Source organism: Coturnix japonica, chromosome 1 (genome assembly GCF_001577835.2).
Source record: "Coturnix japonica isolate 7356 chromosome 1, Coturnix japonica 2.1, whole genome shotgun sequence".
Taxonomy (NCBI): Eukaryota; Metazoa; Chordata; class Aves; order Galliformes; family Phasianidae; genus Coturnix; species Coturnix japonica.
In genome coordinates, this window is record NC_029516.1 from 69,598,606 (window position 1) to 69,613,577 (window position 14,972).

Here is a 14,972-nt window from a genome sequence, read left to right on the forward strand (position 1 = left end):
CCCGTAGCGCGGAGCGGCTGCGATGTGTGTGGAGCAGCCTTGACCCGCTCGGATGGCGGCCTGGCGCTCGGGGCCCACTCACCCTTACCTAGGGGCAGCTCTGTGCCTTGTGCCCCCCCGCGCTAAGAGGATTGAGGCAGTGATTTCAGCTCTTTTAGTATTTGTCCAGCAGGTTTCCCGCCCCGCGGGAAGCCCCACAGTGCAGTGCAATGATAGGGAGGCGCTTGGTGTGTGGGAGGTGCCTTGTGGTGAGGGGCAGCGTTAGGCCTCATGGCGGCCTCCGCACAGGCCGCACCGCCGGCCCTTAGCGCCGAGCAGGCCAAGGGTGAGCGGGGCTGTGTGTGGGCTGGGGTTGTGTGTGGGTGCTGGCTGCCGTTGTGCTTGTTGTGATGATGTGTGTGACCGCAGTGGTGCTGGCCGAGGTGATCAAGGCCTTCGGGGCGCCTGAGAACGTGCAGCGCATGGACGAGGCCCGGGAGAACGCGTGTAACGACATGGGCAAGATGCTGCAGTTCCTGCTGCCCGTGGCCACGCAGATCCAGCAGGACGTGATCAAGGCCTACGGCTTCAGCAGCGACGGCGAAGGTGGGCGGGCCCGGCGGAATCGGGGCAGGGCTCGTTCCGCCCGGCTCCGGCTTCATTCCCTCCCTCCCTACCTCCTCCCTCCCTTCGTAGGGGTGCTGAAGTTCGCCCGGCTGATCAAATCCTACGAGTCGCAGGACCCGGAGATCGCCAGCATGTCGGGCAAGCTGAAGGCTCTGTTCCTGCCCCCCATGACGCTGCCGCCGCACGGGGCTGCTATCGGCGGGGTGGCCGCCTCGTGATGCCGGTGATCCCCGGGGCTCCGTCCTGAGCCTTCCCCTATGGCTGGGGCTGTTTGTGCTGCTGCTCAGCCGGCCACGGGAAACGGAGCAGTTAAACGAGGAAAATAACGGCGTGAGATGAACTGGCCCCTTTGTGCATGTTTCTGTTTTTGCCTGTGAATAAAAGACGTCTTGAAAGTGCCCTCGTTGAATTATGAATGGACGTAAGCTGGTGCTGCTATGCAGGTATAGGTCCTTCCTGATGCAGGGCAGATGTCTTTGCAAGAACAAGTATTTACAGATGTGTTGTTTGAAACGTATCAGGCAACATGTTCCCCAAAACAACACTGTCCCTGAGATGTTGTCCAGTGTTTAAATGCAGCTAAGGCAGCGCTGCTAATTCATACACTTCCCCATATGCTCCTACAATGAGCTTCTGTGCCTGTATTCTGGTTTCCTGTCTAAATGTGTGGTCAGACTTGTCGGACATTGTTATAAGAGTGGCAACATGGTGTAGCAAGGACTGGGAATAATTCACAAATGTCTCATTTTAGCCTTCTGGTATGTGTGCCTGTCGCCCATGGAGGTACTGGGATCTTTGGGAAGGATTGAGAGCCAAGAAGGGCTCCCAGCCACCACGGGCTGAGAGAACAAGCTAGAGCTGTGAGGGCTGTGTTGGGTTTTGCCTTCTGCACCTTGGTTACAAACCAGGTAGGAATGTAGCCGGTGAGGGTGTGAGCAGAGTGGATAGGAAATAGGAAGAGCAGTCCATCCCTTCCGTTTCTACCTACCTCTGCCAGCCTGGCCTTTCCCCACCCCTTTACTTATTTATTAACTACAACCCAGGAAGTGTTTTGCAAATGGTGCAAACCAAGCCCTCTGCCTGGGGCCTGCTTTTTGCCTAGCCTGGAGCTACCACCTTTACTCTGCCCAGAAACAAACAGAGCTCAGTCAGGATCCTGCCTGCGTGGATCAGACACGGGTGAGTCACGGGACACACGACAGACCCAACAGCCACTCCTTCCTGCCATGATCACCCAGCCATGGCAGCGGAGCTCAAGTCCACCCCTGCTGCTTCCAACCTTGCTTTATTTCCTCCCGTAGGACCCCCTGGTTTAGGGGTGTTGTACTTCCTCCAACAGCTGCTGTTCATACCCCAGCAGTGGGGATCTGCGTGTCAAGATCCCGATGCCATCCTGTGGGTGAGTGCTCTGTGTGTTAGATAAGGCAAGAAAACAGAGTTTTGTGTGTGTGTGTAACAAAGACACTGGCAGTAGGAATTGGGCACACATGGGAAAGATATGCCTTAAGCAAGGTGCTGGAGGACTAGAGCTTTGGTGTTATTGCTGTTACCATTGCTCCTCCTTGCTTGGATAATGAGCGAGTAGTTTGTGATGCCCAACCCACTGCCATTATCCTGCAAGCTGTGGAGATGCAGCATTTCAAAATGTTTTTGGACAGAGGGTTGGCCTTTTGAATCTGAGCTATTTTCGATTGCTACAGTTTTATTTCTCCTTTATGGAAGAGCAGGGCATGCGGTCTTTACCATCAGTATAAATGGATGTTCTGTTGCAGTCTTTACCATCAGTATAAATGGGTGTTCTGTTTTGAGGACTGCAATGGTATGGAGTAAAGAAATGCAATTTGCACTAGCCTGAATAGAACCTCCTGGTCAGATGGTCACACAACCTTAGAGAGCATCTACTTTGGCAGGTTATAGGGTGATGGTCCATATGCCCATTCCCTAGGACCAGATGGCCTTCACTGCTATGTACTTCTGGGCAGAACCGTAAGACTGCCTGTCGCAGTGCTGAGAATTAGAAATGGCAATTAACTGGTTTTAGAAAGTTATTCAGGATAATAGGATGGAAGCTGACTCAACGATTGCAGGAGGACTTTATGATAGTGGAATAACAGGCAGTTGATCAGGAGCTGAAATTCAATATAGGCATATGTAAAATGATGTTCTTAGGATCATAGAATGGTTTGGGTTGGAAGGGATCTTAAAGATGATCTTGTTCTAGTCCTCTCTGTTGTGACTCCCATCATCTCTAAACCCCCCAGTCCCCATTTTAGATAGTCTCAGACTGCTGTTAAATTCCTTAGCAAGTGTCTTTTCTCCAGACTGAACAAACCTAGCTCTCATTTTCTGTGGTGAACCCAAGCTCCTCATTGTCCTGATGGCCCAGTTTCTCAGTGTCCTTTTTAACAGCAGTTCAGTGCCTTTTAAGTACTGTTAACTGTTTAAGAATATCACCAAGAGCTCCGTTCTGAGGTGGGATATGTATGAATGACAAGGAGTGTGGGGTGGTATGGATATCTAGGGCAATAGGGGCCCATGGTGTCTTGGAACTTCACCTCTGAACAGCTGTGGAATCCTGAACAACAGCACATCCTGGTGGTTGTTGGGATTCTAGAGAGACACAAGTCACTGCAGTGTGCTGAGGCCTGGCCAAAGCCTACTGAGCCTTTGTCAGTACTATTCAGCACACTTGAGGGTGAGAAAATACCTCCGAATCTGATGACAGTGCAATGAATGGTCCCTGCAACTCCTCCAACTCCTGTGACAGACCCTGTGACTGCTCCAACTCCTGATGTTACTCCAAGCACTGTGACAGGCCCTAGAATTGCTCCAGTCTTTGTGACGGACCCTGCGGTTGCTCTAACCCTTCTGATGGGCCCTGTGGTTGCCCCAGACTCTTACGAAAGGCCCTGTGGTCACTCCAATCCCTGTGACAAGCCCTGTAGCTCATTCACAGAACCAACCAGTGCCAACATCAATTATCCCTATACACAAGAGTTTAAAATGGCTGCAGAAAACAGCCAGCTTATTTAGCAAGGAGAGAAACTCCTGCTTAGACAGAAGGAGGTGAAGATGAAGCAGATGAAGCAGAGCCATAACAAGAATGAGAGGAGCAGCGGGAGAGAACTCATAAAGGAGGCGTAACATCTGACCCCTAACCTTGGGTGAGCTGCAAGATATGCAAAAAGATTTCAGCCTCCAGCCAGCTGGAGGAAAGGGACAATCCATTTTATTGGACTATGTGGACTTGACGGCCTGGCACATTAGTACCACGGGAGTGTAAGGCTCTAGTGGACACCAGTGCACAGTGTACCCTAATGTCATCAAGTCATAAAGGGGCAGAACCCACCTGTATTTCTGGAGGGACAGAGGGATGCCTTTTCATACTGTTTCTCACATTATCCTGTATCTGGACAAAATGTCTTCTATACAGCTAGACAAAACCATAATGTGATGGGTGAGCAATTGGGTGCTGCCTCACTTTGATCATTGTGTTCAGTTTTGGGTGCCACAGTATAAAAAGGACTTAAAACTATTAGAGAGTGTCCAAAGGAAGGCTTACTAAGATGGTGGAAGGTCTAGAGGGGAAGATACATGAGAAATGGCTCAAGTCCTTGGGTTTTTTAAGCCAAGAGAAGAGGAGACTGAGGGAAGACCTCATCGTGGCCTACAGCTCCTCATGAGGATCTCCTCTCTCTGATGACAAGTGATAGAACCTGAGGGAATGGCATGAAGCTGCAACAGGAAAGGTTCAGGCTGGATATCAGGAAAAGGTTCTTCAGTGGAGGGTGATTGGGCCCCAAAACAGAATCTCCTGGGGAAGTGATCACAGTCCTGAGTTTGCTGAGGCTTAAGAAGCATCTGGATGATGTTTTCAGACATGTGGTCTTGTGTGGAGTCGGGAGTTGGACTCCATGATCCTTATGGGTCCTTTCCAACTTGAGCTATTGTACTATTTGCTATGTATACACTACCTGAGTGTGAAAAGCAACATGACTTGTTCACTGATGGGTCCTGTTGTATTGTGGGAAAGCATTAGAGGTGGAAGGCTGCTGTATGGAGTCCTACATGATGAGTTGCAGAAGCTACTGAAGTTGCATTGAGGCAATTTGCAGAAGTGAAGGCCATCCAATGAGCTTTAAATATTACTGAAGAAAGAAGTGGCCAGTGCTGCACTGACTCCTGGGTGATGACAAATGCAACAACCACCAAGTGACTGGAAATATACCCATGTCCTGTGCCACTGTGTGAAACCATCTAGAGTTGGTTTTCCCTTCATAGCATCTGGTATAATGCTGTGTTTTGGTTCTAGGAGTATAACACCTCTGGTAACACACCAGTGCTTTTAGTTGGTAGTATATTCGTTGTATAACATTTCCTTCATTGAGTCTCTGTGCCTTTAAAGTTTCCCTCTTTTAATATCAGTTTTAAGTCAGTGCAGCTGGATTCCTGCAGCTTACCACATCCCATCTTATCGTCTGTGTGTGAAACTGGAAGTGTTTTAAAAGAAGCTGTTTTTTTGTTGCCTGATCTGTCTTTCTAGCAATGAAGTTTAGTTTCCCCATTTGTGTCTCCTGTACTTCCCTCTGCTGTTAGTTTCTGTATGTCTTGACCATTGTGAGCAGCCTGTTCAGTTCTTTGCAAGATTTCTTGGTCGTGGTATGTAGGGAAGTCTGCAACTGCTGCTGTGTGAAATGAACAAATCTCTTGCTGTTCCTGCTGCCGACATCACACATCTCAGCTACCCTGTGTGGTAGCTGTGCTTAGAGTGCTGGCCTATGCCTCTTAAATTCTGCACACCTGGCTTTACTCGGATTCCCCCTTTGGCTGCTTAGAGCACATGGGATGTTTACCTGCCTATTGGGGTGGTGGAGGTTTCAGCTGCATGGCTGAGAGGAGCCCTGCAGAGCCAGGTGCATTGCACCATGCAGGTGGTCATGATTTGTAGGCTGCTTTATTGCTGAATGTGTACCAGCATGTGCTGCCCATTTTACCCTTGCAGATGTGTGGATGACCTTAAGGGAGCTGTGGTCACCTTAGTACCACTGCAAGGACTTTGGTGTGGGGAGCAGTTGTGTTTCTTACCGACCTCACGGGAAAGAAGGAGAACAGAGGTCTTGCAGAACTGAAATCTGTGACCACAGCTGGGTCCCTAAAAGCACTTATAGAGCCAAACCTGATGTGGAAAAAAAAAAAAGAGAAAAAAAAGCAAGGGCCTGAGAATAACAAGGGGCTGGGGAGGAAAGACACAAAAGGAGAAGCAGAAGTGTGTGCAAAGCAGCTTGGGGCTGAGGAGCTGATGGTTCAGAGTGCTTCCTGTTCCTGGAGCCGCGTGCGTTCAGCTGCGCACCAGGCTGCTCCTACCCCTGCACTACAGCAGCGCACAGAGAGCCAGGAGATCAAGGCACATATCCAGAACCAGTGATGGAGAGGCACTGAATGGGCTGACGGTAGACTGCAGGAGGGATACATGGCCAGCTCCCAAGAGAAGCAGAAACAACTTAGTATCGGTTGCTCCATCGCTCATCTCCAACTTCCCTTTTCTCACCAGCGCAAAGTGACTTTTCCTCTGTATTTTTTGAGTTGCTTTGGTGATAGCCACTTGACCTCCCCTTCTTTTTTCCCTTCACAATGGTGAGGTAAGAGGGTCTGACAAGTGTGTGTGCGTGTGTGTGTGTGTAGGCAGGGGAACAAGCTCAGAGGGGATCACACTGATAGCTGTATCTCAGCTGTAATCCTTCATAGGCTTGGGAAAATGGTGGGTACAAAGGGTGCTTGTGCTGTTGCTGGCTGTCATCTGCATAGGTCTACCTAAGGAAGATGACTGGAAGCCATTCTTCACTGTACAACAGTGGTACCTGGCATTTTATGTTTACTTGTTTCTGTTTTCATCTCCTTTTGTAGGTGGTTTCATCGTGACCTGAGTGGGCTGGAAGCTGAAGCCTTACTGAAGGGACGAGGTGTCCATGGGAGCTTTCTAGCCAGACCCAGTCGAAAGAATCAAGGGGATTTTTCCCTTTCAGTTAGGTAGGTAATTTGGACTTCAACTGCTGTCTTTCCAAGGTTACATGTGCAACATGCTTAGGTCCTCATTTGTCCTACGGTCTCTCCTTCAACCTGTCCTTATTCCTCTGACTTCTATCCAAGCTGTAAAAGGACCTGAGCTATCCAGACCCTTCTAGACTCTGCCTTAACTTTCCTCAAGAGCTTCTTCTTCCAGCCATCTCCTTCCACTGGGATGGTTTGCTGCAGTTCCATGTTAGGAGGTGATGCAGGAAGGGGCTCCACATTTTCTGGTTTTTATTCAGCCATCTCACCAGTCTACTCTGTGCCTCATCCCTCAGGGTTGGTGATCAGGTAACCCACATCCGTATCCAGAACACTGGGGATTTCTATGACCTGTATGGAGGGGAGAAGTTTGCCACCCTTGCAGAGCTGGTGCAGTACTACACGCAGCAGCAGGGCTCACTGCAAGACAAAGATGGAACCATCATTGACTTGCGATATCCGCTCAACTGTTCTGATCCCACTACAGAGAGGTATGGAGAAAACCAAGCATTGGTATGGCTGTGGTGATGTTTCATGCCCTTCTCTCTTCCTTGCCCACATCTCTAGAGAGAACCTTGCAAAATGCATCTCCTGGCTCCCGCATCCTCCTGTGTTTCTGCAGAGACACCATCCTCAGCAGTAGCTGGATGTAGCTTGACAGCAGAGCAGACTTGATGGGGATCTATTCATACTTCCAGTTTCTTGTCGCCTTTGTGATTTCTGTACTGTTCATAAAAAGCAGGGGTTGTGGCGTTAGTTATGTATCCTCAGTGGTACGTGGGGGTGACTTGGTGTGTGGGAGCCCTCAGCCTTGCCCCAGACCTGCTCATTTGGTCCTGGTTGACTCATGTGGCTGAGTGGGGCCCACATTCACCTGCTATTCCCAGCCTGCTGAGTCTCCTTCCTGTCCCCACTTTGCATACCTCTCTGACACAAAGTTCCTAAACCAAATCAGGTGGTTTTGCCCTTGCATCAAGTGTTCAGGCTTGCTGATGCAGCTTGGGGAGTGTCATGTTGTGCTCTGGGATGGGGACACACTGCTTCCTGGGGTGCAGACAGGTCCTCCTCGTGCACCTGGGAACAGGGAACTGCAATGCTGGCTGAGAAGCAGCTTGGTACACCCTGTGTTGCCCCTGTGTCCCGGCTGTCCGCTCCACTCAAGGCCGTTGGGCTGTGGCCCTTCAGCTTCCTCCCTTCCTCCTGCGGTTGGAAACTTCTCCCCCCAGCTCTTACGAAAGCTCCTCTCACTCTCTCCCCAAGTGATTTTCCATCACGTGGGTTTGAAGAGCTGGGCTGTGCTGGGGGAGGGAAGGGGGGAACAGGGCACATTAACTCCTTCCTTCCTGTGGAGGAATGGCCCGCAGACCCCTTTCTTGATCAAGAGGGCGGTCAGCTGTTCCCCAGGGCAGGTGTTGGCTGGACACTTACTTGGGAAGAGCGTCAGAAATTAATAACTGCCATGCAATGGAAGTCCCGAGCTACTTCTTGCGGAGAATGGGGTGAAGATCAATAGAAATGAAAGCTCGCCCCAGCTAGCTTAGGCATGGTGACTGACTGTGACATCTTGCTCTCAAAAGGATCCTTAGGTGATGTGTAGAGGAATGTGTTGTGCTGAGCAGAACAGGGGTGAACGAATGCCCTGTTTCTGTGACTATGGCATAGGCTCCTGAACTATTTTAATGCTTGGGGATAGTGGAGGAGCTGTAGCAATTCAAAGTCCATCATTAATACCACTACTGCTCCAGACCTCCATCACTCATTACTCAGTCGGCAGCAAACCTGCTGCTATGGATCTGCCCACACTCAGCATCTGCCTGGCCTTGACTGCAGTGCGTGCAGTGATGTGTGGAGCATATCTGGTGCTTATTGCAGTACCTGAAGTGAGCAGAGCAGGAAGAGGCATTGCAATTCAGCCTGATGCAAGAACTACCTGCTTTTGAAATGCTGCTCACTGGGGAGATGGCCAAAATGGAGGTGGCTGCAGTTGCTGGGTGCTCTGTGGAATAGGATAGAGCTGGCCCAGACACAGATGGGCCTGTTTGAGCCAGACCATCCTTGCTGGAGAAGGGCACAATCTGCTCTCTGATACCTAAGTGGGAAGCACTCAGCACACAGGCATAGGGGCTGTGGTAGCCCCTGGGCTCAGGTATATCCAGATCCAGCAGAGCTACACAAGCAAGGTGGTACTGGAAGGAGTGGGATGATTCAGAACATCTCACAGCATCTCAAATTAGTACAATTTGCATGTCTCCCTACTTTGCAGCTCAGTAATGTCCTCAGCACCTTCTGGAATGGTAAGCATTGCTTACCTGTGTTGTTGTGTCCAACACGGCTGGATCACATTTGGTGATTTCCCACTGTACCTTCTGCTCCTTGATCCCTTCTAGCTCCACTCAGCCCTTGCCCTTTCCTTTTCTTGGCAGCTTTCTAACTGCTGTGTCACCTAATTTTCCCAAGATCTTACTTCTCTGTTGGTATCCCTCCCTTCCTCCTTCCTCTATTTCTCCCCTCATCTTTCTTCATCCCCCTTTTCCTCCTTCCCCACTGTTGCTGTCTGGCACTGAGCAGCTCACGAGCATCTCCACCTCTTCTGCTCTTCTTTTTTTCAGGTGGTACCATGGGCATCTGTCAGGTGCTGCAGCTGAATCACTTCTCCAGGCCAAAGCCACCCCATGGACCTTCTTGGTGCGGGAGAGCCTCAGCAAACCTGGGGATTTTGTCTTGTCCGTCCTGACTGACCAACCTAAACCTGGGTCTGATGCTCCACCACCTGGAGCAAGCAGTGCCTCTGGGGCCCGGCTCAAAGTCACCCACATCAAGATCATGTGTGAGGTGAGCGGGTGGAAGAGCAAAAGGAGGAGGGAGTAGATGTTTCTACCTGTCATCTCTGCTATCTCCTCAAAAGCCCTGTCATCTTGATGAGCACTGTTTATGAATTTGGATCAAAGTGCTGTCACCTCGCAGGTTCCTTATGTTCTCTTGTAGAACTGGGTGACCATTGGCAGTGCTGGGTGCTCAGACGTTGAAGGAAACAGGATGAGGTGTGTCTGAGAACTCCAGCACAGGGAGTCGAATGAAAGAGATAGGAAGATTCACAATCTCATGTTGAGTTTATCAACAGACTTAAAAGCTCTTGGCGGAGATGGAGGTATTGGCAAGGTCTCCAGACTTAGTCTGGAGGATGTTGCACCTCTCTGTAACAAGCTCTTCTCTCTTTCATTTGAAGCTATGCACGAAATGGAGGGATATTTCAAGGACAAAGAGCAATAGGCCTTAAATGAGAATTGAAGGCAGTATTTCCTCCAGGCTTCCATCCACTAAGGAATCAGCCCACCATGAACTCAGTGCTGTCAAGCTGCCACTTGGTGACTCTATTCTAGATGGCACAAAGTGATTCCTATGACTTTGAACCTCAGATTCCTCTTTCTTCCTGAGCACTACCAGCTTTGCATGCAGGAACGTTATGGGATGTAACGTGTTGTTTCTCCATTTAGAATGGACGTTATACAGTTGGAGGCGCTGAGAAGTTTGACAGCTTGGCAGATCTTGTGGAACACTTCAAGAAGACGGGGATTGAAGAGGTGTCTGGCTCTTTTGTATACCTGAAGCAGGTAAATTCTGTTTCCTCTATTTCTCAAGGATCCTTTGGAGGGATTCGCTGTTTGTTTGTTCTCTTGCTCCTTGTTGTCCACAAAGGAGACTTTGATCTTTAGTAGGTATTTTCCCATCCGCAGCCCTACTATGCTACAAGAGTGAATGCTGCTGACATTGAGAATAGAGTGCATGAACTCAACAAGAAGAGTTTATCTGAGGAAACATCGAAGGCTGGATTCTGGGAGGAATTTGATGTAAGAAGCAGCATGGGGATATTACTCTGGCTTTTTGGGGAGCTCCTGTGCACTATTTAACTACCCATCACCGATTTCTCAGGCAGTCTTGCAACTCAATGTCAGTTTGTCTCTGAAATGAATCTGTTTAGATCTCAGGAGTAAGCATTATCTTTAAGTGAACCCAGTGAGGTAGAAATGTACTTTTTCATGGATAGAACTAGTCACTGAAGCAGTAAGAGCATGAACTTTGGACTTTTCAAGGCTAGGTTAACTTTTTACCTCTCTATTCCTCGACAAGCATGCCCACGTACCCCTAGAGATACCACTGTTCCTCTGAGTGACCACCTACGCCGTCACTGTCATCTTGCCCTAACTTTCTCTTCCTTTCAGAGCCTGCAAAAACAGGAAGCCAAACAACTATTTGACCGTCACGAGGGTCAGAGACCTGAAAACAAGAGCAAGAATCGATACAAGAACATCTTGCCTTGTGAGTCTATCTCCTCCACTGTAAAAAGAGCAAAGAGATGGAGACAGGCAATGAAGAGGTGTCCAAGTCACCTCTGGCCCTGCCTCAGCCTGTTCTGTCCTCCAGAATGGATTATGAAGTCTGCAGCATAGGGGATTTAAAAGGTGATAAAAGGTCACAGCCTTTACATGCTCTTGAAGGAGGAAATGAGGGAGGAAAGCGTCAGACTAGCTAATGGGACAGTCTGTCATGGGAGAACTGGAAGCACACATTAAAATTACTCTGACCCCAGAGAAGGAGAGGTTAAAATCAGGAGCACGCTGCATACACTGGGTAACATGAATGAGGTGGCAGGAGTCAGTGAGAGATTTGTGTGGCTGGGCACAGGGTGTCTCACTGCTCTTTATTCTTGACTGCACCCCTAGTTGATCACTCTAGAGTCATCCTCCGAGGAAGGGACCCAAACATCCCTGGATCTGACTATATCAACGCCAACTACGTAAAGGTGAGATTACTGAAAGATGGCCGTATGCCCAAAGTGGGAGAGCGGAGCAGCAGTTCTTGCAGCATTCCTCATCTTTCCCTTTCCACAGAACAATCTGATCAGTCCGGATGAGTGCTCCAAGACCTACATCGCTAGTCAGGGTTGTCTGGATACCACCGTCAATGACTTCTGGCAAATGGTGTGGCAGGAGAACACACATATTATTGTTATGACCACACGGGAAGTAGAAAAAGGACGGGTAAGAAGGTGTCTTGGAACTGCCCTTTTTTCCCTTTCAGTCATAGCTGTTTTCTTTCTCTCCTGCCTTCTGCCTGTCTCCACTTTACCTCTTGTCCACGCAGAATAAATGTGTGCCCTACTGGCCAGAGGCAGGAAGCACAAAAGAATATGGTCCCTACCTTGTGGAGAACGTTGTGGAGCACGACGCATTGGAATACAAACTCCGGCATCTCTGTTTGTGTCCAATAAATAACGTGAGTGTGCCCGGTCGGGGACTGTTCTGGTTCTAACAAGTCACTATATATCTAAGGCTGGGGACTACTGTGTGCTGGGGTTGCATTGTTCCACCTGCTTTGGGCTCAACCTCTGATGAAATCACCAAGGAGCGCTCCAAGAGTGCTCTTAAGCCTTTGGCTAAAGACCCAGCTTCCCCTGGGTCGGTGGCCAGGGATAGGACTGGGCTGCAGTTTTACCAGTAAGCTGTTTTTATTGTCAGAGCGAGGCTGTACGTGAGATCTGGCAGTACCAGTACCTGAGCTGGCCTGACCATGGTGTCCCCAGTGAGCCAGGAGGAGTGCTGAGCTTCCTGGATCAAATAAACCAGAAGCAGGAGAGCATTCCACATGCGGGGCCTATTCTGGTTCATTGCAGGTTGGTACAAAGGCTGAGGTTTAAATCATTCTCTATCTCTTCCATAAGGCAAGTTGTAAAGTCTTTGTCCTGCTGCACTAGCTGTTCCTTAGGACTTGAACCCACTGACAATTCTTACTCCTTTTTAATGTCCCCAAACCAAACTCCGCTGCCTGTTGAATCCTTGATTATTCTGTGGCAGTGATGAACAGCTGCTACAAGTGCTGCATCCTTCCTAGAAGCAGCTGCAGACTGTTCCAGGATCATGGTGGCTGGGTGGATGTAGGTTTAACCGTACAGGCAGCTCTGATCTCTGCTTGTCCTCTCCCTGCAGTGCTGGGATTGGCCGCACTGGGACTATCATCGTCATTGATATGATAGTGGAAACAATCTCCACCAAGGGTAAGAGGACATCATTGTGTCTTGAAGTAAACTGGCCCACCCAGCAGGGCTTAATGCCAGCAGCAAAAGGTCTCAATGGAGGAGAGCCTGCCACAGCCCTGACAAAGTTGTGCTGTCCTTGTTCTATGTCAGCTCCTGATTCTCTGAACTGTACCCATTTAGCCTGGCTTTTGGCTTCCCTGAGCCTGAGCTCTTCCTCCAGGGCCAGGCTTGGAAGACCCTGAGCAGGAAGAAGGGATGGGAGGTCCCTGCAGGGGTGAAGGGAGGTGAAAACAACTTGAATGTGTTCCACTCATTTTTGGAAGAGAATTGGGAGAAGGGGATCAGCAAATGTATCAAAAGCTTTTCTGGTCCCCCTTGGTAGGGCTGGACTGTGACATTGACATCCCCAAGACCATCCAGATGGTACGCAGGCAGCGCTCGGGCATGGTGCAGACAGAGGCCCAGTACAAGTTTGTTTACATGGCCATCTGCCAGTTCATAGAGACAACAAAGAAAAAGCTGGAGGTTATCCAGGTGAGAAAATGGGCTCTCCAGATAGGAGAACTGAGGCCCTGCGTAATGTTGGCCCTGAGCACAAGTGCTCTATTTCCTAAACGTTAAGCGAGCTTTGGGACCTACATAGACTATGATGATGAACCAAGATTTGAGACTTCTCCCCAAACCTTTACAATTCAGGGGACAATAGCAGCAGCTCAAGTACTCTTCTGAACCGCTAATCAGTAGTAAGTTTTAATGCAACTGTTTCAACTACATCCTATGTAGCGTGGTTTAGTTACAAGCTGAAACTAAGACAAGCAAAGATTTTGTTCTCTCCCTTTGTCTTTGTCTTCCCCATCCTGGTTTTGTAGTAGTCTCCATAGCCTCTGTTTAAAGGGTTTTCTCTTAGAATCACAGAATCACCAAGGTTGGAAAAGACCTAAAAGATCATCCAGTCCAACTGTTCACCTATTACCAATAAGTCCCACTAAACCATATCCCTCTAAACAACATCCCAATGTTCCTTGATCCTTACTTGCTGATACTAGCATCCTTTCTCTTAGTAGCCTGTGATAACATTCACTACCTGCTGCTGTTTAATACTGTTTACCCAGCACATAACAGCGAGGTTTGTCAGTGCCTCCAGAAATGCGTTGCCCCTCTGGTCCCTTCTGCACAAAGATACACTCGTATTCCCTGCTGCTCACCTGTGGGCAGTGCACAGAGCCTGTGGACTTTAACAATCCACCAACCTCTACTGAGATCCTAGCATGATACCTGCATGATTAAACAGCCCCAGTTCTTCCATTATGCCTCCTCTCGTGCTTCTTCCATTCTTCTCAGCTTGAGTTTTCTCTCCCATAGTCTCAGAAAGGCAAGCAAAATGAATCAGAGTACGGGAACATCTCCTACCCACCTGCAGTGAAGAACATGCATGCCAAGGTCTCACGAAAATCCTCCAAGTAAGTGCTGGTGTAAGCCCGAGTCTAACCTATGCTTGCTTCTGGCAGTGCCCTTTCTACCTGCTGGCTTGGCTAAGCTTTTCCTTCTGCTCACTTTCTCCTGTTTCTTCCTGGTCTTGCAGGCAGAAAGAGACAATTTATGAAAACCTGGGTAAAAAGGAGGACAAGGTACGGAAACAGTTGTCCTCAGAGAAGAAGCTGAAGGGCTCACTAAAGAAGAAATAAGCACAGTTTGCAGGTAGCCCCCCAAGGGGGCTTTAAACACGGAGTGCAGGATGGGAGCTCACATCCATGTCTCACATTCCTGTCTCTTGGACTGGAAGGCCTTCCCCACTTCTCCCATGCTATCTTTCAGAGCTCTGAAGCAGGCTGCTTTCTAGCTTGCTGACCGACTTCTGCATCCCTTGCCTGTACAAGCCTGTGACAACTCCTGCTACCCTTCATTAATTAACAGGAAAAAGCACAGCTTACCTTGATCCTCGTGCACTGGCACCCAAACTCCCTGCTGCTCCAGCAGTTCCTCTTCTTGAGGAGTTAAGGAGATGTAGTTCCTGTAAAGCTCTATCTGCTCCATTGAGTTTAGCCTGTTTAGCGTTCCCTGAAACCTCTTAAAATCTGGCATTTCTGGCCTATTTCAGCTTAGCCCCTCTGTAATTCAACAGGGAACTTCCTCTTTTCTTTATCCTGGCCTTCTTTACAATCATTTCTTTTCCATCCTACAATTGAATGCTGTAAATATGACAGTCTTTGGTGTGACAGCTGTTTTATCTTCTGTTTGTAAATAAAGGTGTACTTGTTTGAATGCTGACCCAAACCTTTTGCAG

The 14,972-nt window shown here is 49.1% G+C and overlaps 2 protein-coding genes and 1 non-coding gene across 4 annotated transcripts; all 3 read left to right on the top strand.

Moving 5' to 3' along the window:
- Positions 1-137: 137 nt before the first annotated feature.
- On the top strand, positions 138-197 carry LOC116652803. The gene has a single exon (XR_004306022.1). It is a non-coding gene; the product is annotated as a U7 small nuclear RNA (small nuclear RNA).
- C1H12orf57 (chromosome 1 C12orf57 homolog) lies at positions 152-1,005 on the top strand. Its single transcript, XM_015872674.2, has 3 exons — positions 152-325; positions 409-585; positions 676-1,005. The coding sequence occupies exons 1-3, from the start codon at positions 271-273 to the stop codon at positions 822-824; spliced, it is 381 nt and encodes a 126-aa protein (XP_015728160.1). The 5' UTR covers positions 152-270; the 3' UTR covers positions 825-1,005.
- A 117-nt stretch (positions 1,006-1,122) lies between these two features.
- Positions 1,123-14,962, top strand: PTPN6 (protein tyrosine phosphatase non-receptor type 6). 2 transcript variants are annotated; one of them, XM_015872651.2, is made up of 16 exons: positions 1,123-1,785; positions 1,908-2,005; positions 6,511-6,633; positions 6,951-7,145; positions 9,264-9,486; positions 10,149-10,265; positions 10,389-10,502; positions 10,875-10,971; positions 11,376-11,455; positions 11,544-11,693; positions 11,797-11,928; positions 12,171-12,325; positions 12,639-12,706; positions 13,071-13,222; positions 14,051-14,148; positions 14,271-14,962. In XM_015872651.2, the coding sequence occupies exons 2-16, from the start codon at positions 1,992-1,994 to the stop codon at positions 14,371-14,373; spliced, it is 1,821 nt and encodes a 606-aa protein (XP_015728137.1). In that variant the 5' UTR covers positions 1,123-1,785; positions 1,908-1,991; the 3' UTR covers positions 14,374-14,962. The 2 variants fall into 2 exon arrangements, with proteins under 2 accessions (XP_015728137.1, XP_015728146.1); XM_015872660.2 differs by lacking the exons at positions 1,123-1,785; positions 1,908-2,005 and adding an exon at positions 5,875-6,245 and having other exon boundaries at positions 14,271-14,947.
- The last annotated feature ends 10 nt before the right edge of the window (positions 14,963-14,972 follow it).